Below are 13,959 nucleotides of genomic sequence, written 5' to 3'. Positions count from 1 at the left end.
TGAAATCGGGCCCATAAAAATGTGAAACTAAAAGAAAGAGCATAAAAGTAAAGTTTGAAAGTCCATGAGCAATAAATGAAATGCATAAGTATATAAGTCAGCATATTAGTATGTGTGCACTACAAACTCACGACATTCATGTGTATGTGTATGCATGAGATTTGCTTACTGAGCGTTAGCTCATTATGTTATTTTCCAACATTTTTCCAGGTGTGGCTTTAGCTGTTGAGCAACTTGTGGAGCACGGACTCAGTAGCAATGCAATAATGGTTTAGAGTTTTCATATGGCTGCCTTAAATTTAAAGTATTCATACGTGTAATAATTTCTACTAATAAGTTTATATAAAAGTTTTAAATTTTTCTGTATTTCTTCGTATCATTTTATTTAATTCTTTTGGTCAAGTGCCTTACATACTCGTAAACCCTAGAATTACGAGTATGTGGCAGACGTACCCTACCTTAGGGACGTTACAGTATCTGCTCTCCTGAGCAAGAAAACTTTGCACCTGATCAGCTAAACTTGTACCTGTTGGCATTTATACTTTACTTCTCCTTGCTAACTTAAAACATTCTAAGTCTCCTCTAGGCTTAAAAAGTTATAAGTTTTTTTTTTGTGAATAGTAAAGTCACTCTGGTGTATGCCTTATATTTTCGCATGAGTACTTAGTTTTCTAACTTAGAAATTCTAGACATTTCATAAGTCCATGCTAAGTATACTTTCTCACACTCTTATTGCTCTAGCATTTTATGAGCATGATGTTTATGGTCACATGAATATTTGCTCCTAACTTGAAATTTTAAAAAATTCCAAGTTACTTAAGCTTTGTCAAACAAGTTAGCTCAATGGCCTTTTTGGACTTCGAAAATTTACAAGTCAGCCTAAACACAGATATATTAACTCGTGCTCTTATTGCCTGTGTTAAATTATTTACCAGTATACCCCATGTGCCCCCCAGGTGATTGAGGGTTGAAAGATCCTTAGTCACTTGCTACCTAATCGAATCTGTTCGAGCAGTTAATTACTCGTGAAACACATAGAATATATGGAAAATATTCTAGCAGTTGAACACTGCTTGAACATATCGACCAGTTGAGCACTGCCCGATTTTACCGACCAGTTGAACACTGCTCGGATAACTAACACACATGCATATTTGTAGCAAGAATCGACCACGCTGCGCGTAGTCTCTTTTATTACTCATAAATTAAAATGGACAAAACATGTCTAATAACGAGTCTTAAACAACCAAAATTGTTCAAAATAAAATGACTGGTTAGCAAATAACCAGTTCATACACCAAACTTAAATAACAAGTCTAAAAAACTCAAAACCAAGCTACCACTCTGAAAGCGGTATTTAAAAATAATATCTCCTTCGATGCTCTATGTGCACGCCACTCCAGTGATTCCTACTCCTAGCACTCCTCCTCAGCATACTTCTCCTTTGCTTAGTTGCTCTCCCCAGCCAAGTGTGGACCTCCGCATATAGTGTCTAAGGTGAAGTCCACAGGTCCAGGCTGCAAGGGTGGAGATCTTTGTCGCTTGAGACCAGAGTTGCTACTACCTCCTTCTCCTTGGGGTGTCTCCGCCCGGTACTTCCTCAACTTGCCCGACCGGAGAAGAAATTCTATCTCGTCCTTGAGGTGGTTGCATTCATTCGTGTCGTGACCATAATCTTCATGGAAGCGACAAAACTTGTTCATGTCTCTCTTCCTCATCTCTCTCCTGATGGGTGGAGGCTTCTTGTAGGGAACCTCTTCTTGACTAGCAAGATATATCTCTGCTCGGCTGGTTGAGAGAGTGGTGTAGTTAGTGAATTGAGGCTCATACTTGGTTGGCTTTTCACTTGAACTCAACTTTGCTTTCTTTTCCTCATGGTGGTCAGACCCATTATTTCCACGCTTCTTTCCACCATCACTAGGAGAGTCAGTTGGTCTGCCCGGGTTGTTTATGCCATTCTCCCCTTTCTCTATTGCATCATCCAATTTCATATATTTGTCCGCCCGGTCAAGAAATTGTTGAAGTGTTGAAATTGGATGGCGATGGATGTTGTCCCATAGAGGACTCCGATAAATTATCCCAGCAAATATGGCAACCATCTTCCCCTCGTCTCCTACAGCAGTTGCTCTATTGGCCTCTCTCATGAATCTCTGTATATAGTTCTTTAGAGACTCATCTTTTCCTTGTTTGATATCTGCCAAGTCGTTGGCATAAACTGGTGGAGTCCGGGCAGTGCTAAATTGTCTACAAAACTCCTTCCTGAATGCCTCCCAAGATGTAATGGAGTTTGGCTTAAACTTCCAATACCACTCCTGGGCAATATCTGTCAAGGTGGTGGGGAAGACTCTACACCGATAGTCATCACTTACTCCGAGCAGTTCCATCTGATCTTCGAATTTCCCTATGTGCCTTATCGGGTCTGCCTTTTCTGTATAAATTGGCAGTACCGGTGCTTTGTACTTTGCTGGTGGTTGGGCTGCTCTTATTCGATCACAAAATGGGCTGCCACTCCGGTGGTCGATCGCATCTATCTCAGAAGGTCGTTTCGACAAACCTTGCACTGCAGCTGCTAGCATGTCAAGCTGGGCTTGGATGGCTGGAGCAACTGATGAGGTTCCAAGGTCTTGACCGCCCAGTCGGGCATTACCATCTGGCGCGCCACCGTCAAGTATTTCTACTTGGCTGGCAGGGCGGTCCAGATTTTGCCCTTCGACCGGGACAGTCCTCCTCTTGTTGGTGATAACGTCCCTTAGATCCTTCTGAGAAGCATGCGCTCCTACCCGATTGAACACCGTACTCTTCGACTTCCCAAAGGGATTACTACGCGGGACTTCCTCTCTCCTGCTACGCTGCTGGTCGGGGTGCAGTGGAGGCTTCTTGGCGCGCTCTGGGCAGTGTTCTCCTCCTTGATGGTCACGACCCTCCTTTTCCTTTAACTGGTCGGTGGGATGACTATCAGCCTCATCACGACCATGCCCATCTTTGAATTGTGAGGTCCTCTTCTCCTTAGGAGCCTTATTTTGCTCCTGCCCAGGTGGAGTCTTCCGACTACCCGATCGGTGACTTCCAGATCTTGAAGTTTCTGATCGGTGGCTCTTGGAGGGGGTCCTAGAGTGCTCCCTTTGTGTTGAGGCAGTGTGCAATCGGACTCCATCTTCCTCACCAGGTGGGTTATTACCACCCCTCCTTGGTCTATCATTGTTCTTACCACCAGCTTCTGTGGTCCTTGCTCCTGGGGTGGTTGCCCCTCGTGTTGTAGCTTGGGCATTGGCTTGGGCCAACTAGGTAGCTGCCTCTAAAGCAAGTGCTGCTTCACGATGTCTCTGGTTGACCTCCTCCTGTTGTCGTCGGATCTCCTCACCTCTAGCGTCCATATCACGCCTTTGCTGCTCTAACGCAGCTCTTTGCCTGGCCATCTCTTCAGCAAACTCCTCCTGCCTGGCATGGAATTGTGCCATCTCCTCCTGGAAGGCCCCCATGGCCTCTTGGAGCTCTTCAACTCCTGGAGTCACGTCCTCGAGCATGACTCTAGGCTCATTCTCATGATATTGTGGGCTAGGACCTTCAGATCTAGTAGGCTCTTTAGAGGAGCCTGTCTTCTTGGAGGCTGCATTGGTGTTCTTAGGTGCCATCTTGCTTCAGGGACCGTCTGTTCTTCTCTTCAGGCTCTCAATGAAAGCACCAAAATGTTGACTGTGTTTTTAGCCAACGAGGTGAGAACGTCAAATACGACAAACCTTGAAGAGAATTTAAATAACACAGACAGTTTAATCAAGAAAAGTAAATAACACAAGAGATTTTATAGTGGTTCAGCTCCGATTGTCGGTAATAGCCTAATCCACTTAGAGTTGTGATTTATAGATCTGTACTCAAGATCAGATGGACTGAGCCAACTGAGTTTCTTCAGTACAGATTGCAAAAATACAAGAATTCTCTCAAATGCCAGCACTTTCTCTCTCTAGAATACTCATACCCAAATTTCTCTCTCTAGAATACTCAGACCCAAATTTTCTCTCTCTAGAAAGAAGAAGCCGAAGAACCCCTCTCTAATCCCATAAGCCCTCTATTTATAGGCTTAGGGTCACACATCTGATATCCCCTAGAATCGGGATATTTTATTATATTTATTACATTTAAATTACAAAAAACATTCAAAATGTAACCAAACCCCCCATTTGTGGGAAGAATGAGAGATTCCTGCATATCTTGTTGAAGCTGTTTCTGGGAATCTTGACTTAGTCCTCCTCTAGCTAGTTGATCCACCTCTCCTACTGACCACTCATGCAAGTGCTGGTCGGATATGTGCATGGTGGTAGGACAAACATTTGTTGGTCGGACGTGCATGGTGGTAGGACATGCACTTCTCTCCTCATCCTTGGGATCTCCTAGGTCCACTCTCTTGAGTTCTCCTCGGACCAAGGTCTCTTGGGCTCTCCTCCTCGGACCTCATCCTTGGGGTCTCCTAGGATCACTCTCTTGGGGTCTCCTAGGACCACATCCTTGGGGTCTCCTAGGACCATTCTCCTTAGCCTCCTAGGATGCATTCTCCTTAGCCTCCTAGGATGCACTCTCCTTAGCCTCCTAGGATGCACTCTCCTTAGCTCTCCTAGGATGCATTCTCCTTAGCCTCCTAGGATGCACTCTCCTTAGCTTTCCTCGGACCAAGGTGCTGGTTATGACATCTTTCAAGCAGTCCAAATTCTTCGTCAGTCTACCGGGTCCCTTTATCACAACTCTGAGGAGTCAATGTATTTATTAACTATTAATGTGTCTTTTACTGACCATGTACCGCCATTTGTCCTCTATTGCCACGTCATCAATCTCCATTTTTGGGGATAACAATGGTATAAAAGCCATATTTTTTAAAAATTCCCAAAAAACTAACGAAGACAGTAAATTTGATAGTGGAATGGGAGATTGGGAGGTTTCACTGACGAAAAAAAAAGAATAAAGGGTTAAGTGTAACAAAATGTAAAGATAAAAGATGTTTTGTCGCCAATTACTCTTTGAAAAATATTTATATCTAATTTGCATTTAATCTTGAGGAAATTACACAAAATATGAGATTTTTTTATAAACTTTGAAAAATATGGCAGTTTTTTTTTAAAGTTTTTTATGGTGTATTTTATTTGTTTACATTTTTATGGCAGTTTTTTTCCCATATATTTGTAAAACTTTATTTGTATATCATAATTTATCTATTATACTTTTTTAGTACCTATATTTTATTATTTTGAGGTTATTTTTATAATTTTAATCTATTTGTGTTAATTTTTATCATTTATATTTGATAAAATATTTTAATCTATTTCTTCCTTGACCTGCCACGCAGAGAGAGACTGACAGAGGACCACTCAGACACCATGAAAACTTAATAAAACAATTTAATTAAACTTAAAACCTAAAATGAAAATCAATTTGTGATTCCTTTTCCACGTTTCTTTCTTGTCCGCCTTTTTCTCCTCTTCTTCTTCTTCTTCTTGCATCGTCAATATTGCAGCAAGCTCCAAGGCAGATGTCGATCTCCGTCGACGGGCAAGCAGAGGCGCTCAGGCATGGTCATGGTATCGTGATGCTCGCGATGCACAAATCTAGGGAGGTTAGCAAAGGGAAAGGCTAGATCTGCGAAGAACGACGACATTGGATCTTCGCGAGGTCGGCAAACGGTAAAAACAAGGTCGACGAAGAGCTGGGTCTGTCCACTAAAAATAATATCTTTTGATTGCTTTTAACTAAATATTTGAAAGAATTACTACTGTAATCAACAATTTTGAGTTTTTTTTTTTTGTGATAATAATCGTATGCCACTGTCCATTTTTTTTAATGATGTATGGTAACCGGTTACAACTATAAAAATTAGTTTTATTATTTAAGAGGTGTTGTAATAACTGGTTACAACTATAAAAATAATTTTTATTTTTTTAAGTAATGTACCATTATCAAAATATCAACTGAATTGTAATTGGTTACTTAGTGAGATTTGGAAGAAAAAAAAACTGATATGAAAAAAATAAACTAAATTGATCTTGAAGGTAACTGGTTACAACTAGGTATGAGAAAGAAAAAAAAACAGAGACAGTTGCAATGGTAAACAATTACTTAGCCATACTTGGAAAAAAATAAGATTCAAACAAAAAATCTAAACTAATCATAATCGTAACTGATTACAGCGAGGTTTGAAAAAAAAATCAAATCTAAAAAAAAGAATCAATTGCTATGGTACCTGGTTACTTAGTCAGGTGTGAAAACAAAATCAAATCTAAACAAAAGAATTTAAATTAATCGTTATTGTAACTGATTACACCTAGGTCAAAAAAAAATATGATATGAATAAAATGAATCAGTCGTCATAGTACTTGGTTACTTAAACAGATTTGGAAAAAAAAAACCCAGAAAAATCAAATACGAAGTTGATTTGCAGGAGTGTTTGACAACAAATACATTTTTTGAGCAAACGTTCTAGTTCTATTTCTTTAAATAATTAATAAACACATAAATATTTATGTTAGAACCTTATTTGGTGAACATTTGGCTACTAAACCTATATCCAATTGACCTAAACATCAAAGGGAAAATCCTTTTGACAACTTTTGCCATTTTCCAACCAAAAAAACTAATCAGCTAACCTAAGCTTTCATATGTTAAAAGTACCCTAAAATTTCAACTACCTAGCTTCTTATACTACCCTAGTCTACACCAAATAATAGCAATCAACTTTCATTGAGTACATTTCTTATATCAAATCAAATATAAACTCAAGTATCTGGTTACTTAAATAGATTTGAAAAGAAAAACCCAGAAAAATCAAATATGAAGTTCAAAATCAGATGTGAAAAAGAAGAATAATAAAACTAGATTTGAAGAAAAAAAAAAAAAAGAATAAGAAAGACAGAAGAAGGAGAAAAATAAGAAGGAGAAGAAAGAAAGACGAAGAAGAAAAAGAAGAAAGAAAGAAAGAAGAAGAAGAAGAACCAGGTCGTCATCGGAGGCAGCGACGGAGGTGGCATCGCTGGAAGATATCTGAGATAGATACTGAATGAGGGAGGAGAAAGAAAGAAATGAGAAGAGAGAGAGATCGTGAGAGGGAGAAGAAAAATAAGAGAATTAAATTTATGGTAATTTATTTACCATATTTGAAATTTTTTTTCCAAAACTTACTATATTTTGTATAATTATTTTTTTTCCCATAAATTTAAAAACTATATATATTTTCCCATATTTATATAAACTACCTTTTAATCTTCAAAGCTATTATCTTTTTAAGTAGTTGAGTAATTAGTATAAAAAATATCTAAGTTTATTACATTATAGTACTTAAATACCTATTTTTTTTTTCTTTTACAGTTAAAATACATTTCTTCAATATTTATTAACAGTGGTAGATATCTCAATGTTAAGTGCCAAATAGATAGACAGATGTCAACTTTTGATTGAGCCAAATCATTTAAATCACTCCTAGTCATTAAAATTATACCACGTCACTCAAAAAATTCAAAAATTATTTTCTCAAAATTTTAATTATTTAAAAATTAGATAAAATAAAAAACAAAATTAAAAATATAATTCCAGTAAAAGTTTTGAAATAATTAAAAACCAAAAATATTTTTATTTCTTTTTCTTCATCTTCACTGGCGGAGGAGGAGATGTGGCAGATTTGGGCTCGCAGCTGGGCTCCGGCGAAGATGGGTATGGTGCTCGTTGTCAGGGAACGACTGGAGATGTGTTTGGTTCATGTGTGGTTGACAAATAACAGATCTGTGAAGGGGATGGCTTGGACGCATATCTGTGAAAGGATAAAGCTTAGAAGCAAGAAGAGTAGTAATGGACATTCAAGGCGTCATTCTCTTGGAGGAGCTAAGAACTTCTGTAGATTGTCCTCCAATGGATAATATATCTCTCTAAAAGAATTTCAAACATACAAGTAGGAGCCCTTCGTCCCACAGTGTCGCATCAAATTCATTTGGTGGGGTAGTAGGTCGCTAGAAAAAGACAAACTAACCCCAGAGATGACTATGAAAGATTATTCATACCCAAATTTTAGGGTTTTTTTTTTATTCATACCCAAATTTTAGGGTTTTTTTTTATTCATACCCATTTTCTGGGTTTTTTTTTTTAAAAAAAAATATTCAAACCCATTTTCGGGGTTTGTTGAATTCATGTTCTAAAAACATTGTGATATATTTTTGAAGGAGACTTTTTTGTTCGGCTATTCGCAATACCACCAAAATCCTTCTAGGTTGCTCCTTTGCTCACGTTAATAGGAATTTCAAATTTTGGGCTGCTTGTTTATGATGTACAGGGATAAATTCATATAGATTCAATAATTTGTAACTGTTCTTAATGATTTAGTGATGTGCAAAGCATCATTCCCAATTAATGAAGTTGCCACTACGTTTCTATCCTCTTTAATCTCCCATTTGGAACCCTTCTTAATCTCCATTAATGAAAGTATTCATACTCTTCTTCATAATTTGTTCAAAATTACAATTATGCCCTCTTAAGATATTATTAAAAAATAATTATAAGACTAAAAAAATAACTTCATAAATATACACTTATTTATCATTCCAATACTGCATCCCATGTACCAAACACTATCACTCTCTTCTCCATCCTCTTATTCTCCTTCCATCCAACCAAACATAGCCTTAGTGTTACTTTAACTTGTGGATTACTAACGGTTTTTCTGTTCGTTTGTTTTTCATGTCACGTACTTAATTTGTTGAGTTAGTTTTAAAATCTACGTGTATAAATTGTCTGTGGTGCTCATTGTGCTAACTAACTCTGTACAAACAAAAATCCTAGTTCTTTCTTTGTTGTTTCTTGCTTTGTTTTAGTTCTCGATTTCCAGGCTGGAAATCAGGAAACTTGGATTGAAGAACTTGAAGATCGTCAATGGAGATTTTGTTTTGATGATAAGGGGACTTATTCAAGAGTGATCCGAACGGATTTCAGACAAGACTTTGAAGGAAGTTCAAAGCATTTAAGTTGAGTGGGACGGTCAATCTACAAAAACCTAAGATAGATTGAGGAATAAGATGTGTAATAGTAACTTTCTGTGCTTGTGATTAAGAAAGTTCTGAGTTTATCATTTGTAATCTTGAATTCTTTGCTTGGCACTTTTGATGTTCTGATTCGGGTCTAGGTCCCATGCATTAGGTTTTTCTTTGATTGATTTAACGAGGTTGATCTATCTTGATTTAATCACCTCAGTAGCGAAACTAACTTCACTTTGCATAACTATAACAGGGCAACAATGCGTGCATACATCAGTGATTATAACACTATAATGTTTTTAAGCCTTTGGGGGAGACATGTCGAAGGTGATTGAATATATGATAACCCGTGCGTTTCATGAGCTATAGGTTAAGTCGTTAATGGTCAATAAGAAGTACATATTACCTTAACAAAACTAGAAACCAAAACTTATGCTATGCTATAACAGCTGAGTGGGAACAGAGGAAAAAAAAAAGAAACAGCTAAAAGGTGCATATAATTGAGGGAAATAAAGTGGAGATGGAATACTCTTTTCTTGTTATGATTTGCAGAAGAAGAGTACTTTCGTCCAATGAAGAAATTAGAAATAGGTTAACTGATCTAAATTTACACACTCCAATATATTTCTCTTGTTGATACCATTATGACCTTCTTGCTTGCAATACATATCAAATTTGAGGGAACTAACTAGCTAGTAGAAGAAAACGACAAGTCTAATCAATAATGTTAAAATAGTGAGGTATTTATAATGAAATAAAAACTCTATGCCTCACTTACAATTGTTTTATATACACTATTTGCATCTGTGCGCAATTTTGATTGATTTCTCTTATGATTATGTGATGGTCATAAATTATAATACGAACAACTATATGTATTTACGCACAATTTCTTGGAAAGGATACAGACTACAACAAACTAATATATTTTATACAAGTGAAGATTGCACGCAGCCCCGCACGTACGTACCACATGACATTGACACTGACAGTCTTATAATGCGGCTACTAGCTAGATAGGATGAAAACCCTAAACAAAACTTATTAGGGATCACTATATTATTATTATCCGATCGGGCCTTAATTTCCTAGGGAAGTAGAATTAGCATCATCTTTCTTGATCATTTCCACCTTCTTATACTTGTACCAAGATGCACACATCACATAAACTCCAAAATTTACAACACTCAACACGGCCAATAACCAGTAGAAGTTTTCCAACTTATCCCTATTGAGATTATTGTTGGCTAACCATCCCCCGCTGACCTTGTTGACGATCTCCACCACCACCGTGCTCAAGAAGTACCCAAACGCCAACGAGCACCACGAGATGGCGGTGCTCAGCGCCTTCATTCCTGCTGAGCTCTCTGCATAGAAGAACTCCAACATCCCGACAAGGGTAAACATGTCCGCCGCCCCAAATATGGCATACTGGAACCCAAGCCAGAACACGCTCATTGGTAAGGCATCAGGGCTATCGACCATGCCATGGTCAATGGCGACGTTCCTGCGCTTCTTTTCTACTATCCCCGCAACCGTCATGGAGATAGCCGAGAGAACTAGGCCAATCCCAATGCGCTGGAGGTGGCGGATGCCGGTGGGGATACCAGTAACTCTTCGCGCGATTGGGACGAAGAGTCGGTCATATATAGGGATGAGAACGAACATAAAGAGGAGAGGGATGACAGGGATTGAGGGTCCGGGAATTTTGAAGCCAATGAAGTTTCTGTCCATGGTGGTGCTCTGTTGGACTGAGAAGGTTTGGAGTTGTGCCAAGCACGTGTTCATGAAGATTGTGCTCAGTATGATCGGTAGCATGCGAATTAGGATCTTTGTCTCTTCCACTTCAGTAACTGTACACAGTCTCCATTGTAATCCTGAATCGGTGGCTCTTGTCATTGATGCACCATCGTCTGTTCTTCTTATCACAGCTGCTCGGTCCAAGAACCTAGGAAACAATAGCATTATGACAACGTTACATTATTTTTTTTCTTTCAATATTTAGAACTCATAAAAGTTTACTCTTAATATATAGTTTTAGTGTGATGTATAACTTGAATTGGTCTGTTCTTTGAAGGATCTCATGATGTAAGGTAGCTTCTTTGTCCAGATAAACCTCATGTAATTCATCTGCATTTTCTGGAGTTGAAAGTTTTCGATTTCGAAAAGAGGCCACGAAAACCTGATCATCATGAAATAAATCAATAAATTAAATACACTCTTAAGTTTTCAATTCAAAAGTTGTAAACCTTCGAAATTAAATACTACTATACCCTTAGAAAACGAAGGAGTGGGCTTCCTTTGGGAACGTTATTCCGATAAAAAGGCTTCCCCAAACAAATAAAAACGATGGAAAGAAAAAGAGCTATGGTGCAAACGCCGAAGGCCCAGTCCCAGCCCTTATTGGTGCTTATCCATACGACCAAGGTGACAGCCAAGATTGAACCGATGGTAAGGCTGAATATGAACCAGTTGAAGTAACTGGACAATTGTTTTGCTTCTTTCGGGTTCCTCTCGTCGAACTGGTCAGCCCCCAAGGCTGGCAGAGCAGCTTTGACTCCTCCGGTTCCCAGGGCTAGAAGGTACAGCCCTGTGTATAGCATTGCTGCTTCGCTTGCGGACGCACCTTCGCATTGGTGTGTGATGCTTAGGCACTGAGGCGGTCTTAGATCCGGACGGTGGGCTTGCACTAGTAGAATTATATATCCCTGCACCAAATTGATGTGTTAGAAGAAACCTCCCTCTCTTCTCTATCCATATATATTATGTTACCAAATAATTATGAAGACTTTGTAACTTTGAATTAGATAACAATGTATTTAGTCAGGCCTATCTCTTCAGCTGAAAACTACTCGCCCTTGTCTGAATCGAATATTAAAAAAAAAAAAAAAACATTATTATAATGAACAATATAGGTTCGTACCCCTAATTCAATGAAAGCGAAAATAACAGCGGTTGCAAATCTGGTTAAATAGGTGTCACATATGAAACCGCCGAGGAGGGATAGTAAAGAGGCAGTTCCTAGGAGATTGGTGAGCATGGTCGACGATTTTGTTAGGCTGTAATTCATGTAGCTGAAGAAGTATATCACCAGGCTAATTGCGTTTGACACAAACGCCATGTTTTCCAGCCCCTCCATTACTATACACAATTAATTAATGTATACATAAACCACTTCTGAAAAAATATATAAAAAAACCTCTATTATATATATATATATATGTGCATACAAACACATGACTTACTATATACAAAAAGAGCAGCTCTATTTCCTCCTCGCCTGATTGCTTTCTTTGGCTCGGTAGTGCCACCACTTTCAAAATCTCTACTAACCTCCTGGTGAAAACGGTAATTATTAACTTGACAACGGTAATTATTAATTGACTATTCTATAGTTGTACTTGATGAGTTGAGAGACCATAATGATCAGACCATATAATAAACACCAAGATTAATCATACACACACACACACGTACGTACCATGGTGTTTGGAGAGCTCTCTTCAGGGCCGAGAAGGCAATATTATAGTGTTGTTGATTAGTTGGTTATTCCGATGATTTACGGGTTTGTTGACGTCTATCTATATATTACATATATAGAGACGAATATGGTCATTTTTAAATTAAAGATTTAAATCATATTAAAAAGGTTGTGGCTGTGAGCTGAGAAAGACTTCAAACAATCGTAGTATAATATTGTGATTAACTCTAGTTTTATTTTCCACATGTAATTAATAAGTATCACTTAATATTTATATATGTATACAACTTTCAATATATTTGTATAGCCATTAGGTAGTTTTGCCAACAACTGCAGTTTGAATTCAATTATTAAAATAGAAATACCAAATTACAAAAATGAAGTTGGTTATTTTCCAATATTTTAATTGAGCATCTCCATAGTACCAGACCTTTTAATAAATCAAGGAAAAGTAAATTATGTTTTTGTATTGATTGTTTTAGGGTAGCTAGCTCATCGGAACATCAATACAGAATGCCAACCCGTCTGTTTTAGACTACATATAGTCTAATTAATAAATGTCTATCCAACTGTTCTACTTTCAATTATTATGATATATATATATATATTATTATAACTTTTTTGGCGGCCACAATATTATCCGTGACCATAATTCACTTCTAATAATTCTCGCTGCTAATATCACATCGAAAATTTATTTTATTTTAAAATATTATTAGCACCTCGATTAAGAATATTACAGGCCTTTAATAAATTAAAAAATACTAGGAAATAAAAGTCGACAATTTTTTCTTTTTTATAAAACTATTAGTGGCGACACGTTAAAATTATTTTTCTTCTTTTATTATTTTGGTAAAATTTTAAAAACAGAAGAAAAAATCTTTTTTTATCCATTATAATTATTTTTATCAATAATAATAATTTTGTTATCAATTATTTTTACTTGTATTAAATGTTTATTTCATTCCATTTAATCTCATTTTCATTACTACCAAACATATATACTTCAAATTGGCCAAAATCAATTATGTTCGTCCGACCGGGCATGATTCATCAGGAAAACTTGAAGCGTATCATTACTTTTTTGTAAGGATCGATTTTGTCAAGACGTGTGCGCGTTTCTGATACATATAGGGCAATTTTAACCTATTTTATCAGTATTTTAAGTGACTAATTAAGTACACTCAAACAACAACAACAATAATAATAATAATAATAATAATAATAATAATAATAATAATGTATACATTATAACTAAAGCTGGTTCCCTCATATGTTTATAATTTTAACAAAAACAAAAGTGAGGTTCCATTTCTTATGTATTAAATTACCAAAATTTCCCTCGATTTGGATTCTAGCTAGTTGATGGAACGAATTGGAGTTGCAATTCTTTTAATTGGCTCGATTTTATATATATATATATATATGAATTAGTACTGCCTTACTCGATTTTTGAATTCAAACTTTTCAATTGAAATTGAA

General features: G+C 37.1%; 1 protein-coding gene across 1 annotated transcript; it reads right to left on the bottom strand.

Moving 5' to 3' along the window:
• Positions 1-9,718: 9,718 nt before the first annotated feature.
• LOC133804048 (protein NRT1/ PTR FAMILY 4.5-like) lies at positions 9,719-12,703 on the bottom strand. Its single transcript, XM_062242197.1, has 6 exons — positions 12,478-12,703; positions 12,242-12,332; positions 11,920-12,137; positions 11,270-11,704; positions 11,051-11,178; positions 9,719-10,944 (listed from the first exon to the last, which is right to left on the bottom strand). The coding sequence occupies exons 1-6, from the start codon at positions 12,478-12,480 to the stop codon at positions 10,077-10,079; spliced, it is 1,743 nt and encodes a 580-aa protein (XP_062098181.1). The 5' UTR covers positions 12,481-12,703; the 3' UTR covers positions 9,719-10,076.
• Between the last annotated feature and the right edge of the window lie 1,256 nt (positions 12,704-13,959).

Source organism: Humulus lupulus, chromosome X (genome assembly GCF_963169125.1).
Source record: "Humulus lupulus chromosome X, drHumLupu1.1, whole genome shotgun sequence".
Lineage (NCBI taxonomy): Eukaryota > Viridiplantae > Streptophyta > Magnoliopsida > Rosales > Cannabaceae > Humulus > Humulus lupulus.
This window is presented reverse-complemented; position numbering and strand designations above follow the sequence as displayed.

What these genes read in the sequence shown, in the direction of transcription:
- LOC133804048 (XM_062242197.1), bottom strand. An exon ending in TCGCTTTCATTGAATTAGGG is followed by an intron (nt 11,705 to 11,919) that starts GTACGAACCTAT and finishes AATTTGGTGCAG; the next exon opens with GGATATATAATTCTACTAGT. An exon ending in CAAAGAACAGACCAATTCAA is followed by an intron (nt 10,945 to 11,050) that starts GTTATACATCAC and finishes ATTGTTTCCTAG; the next exon opens with GTTCTTGGACCGAGCAGCTG.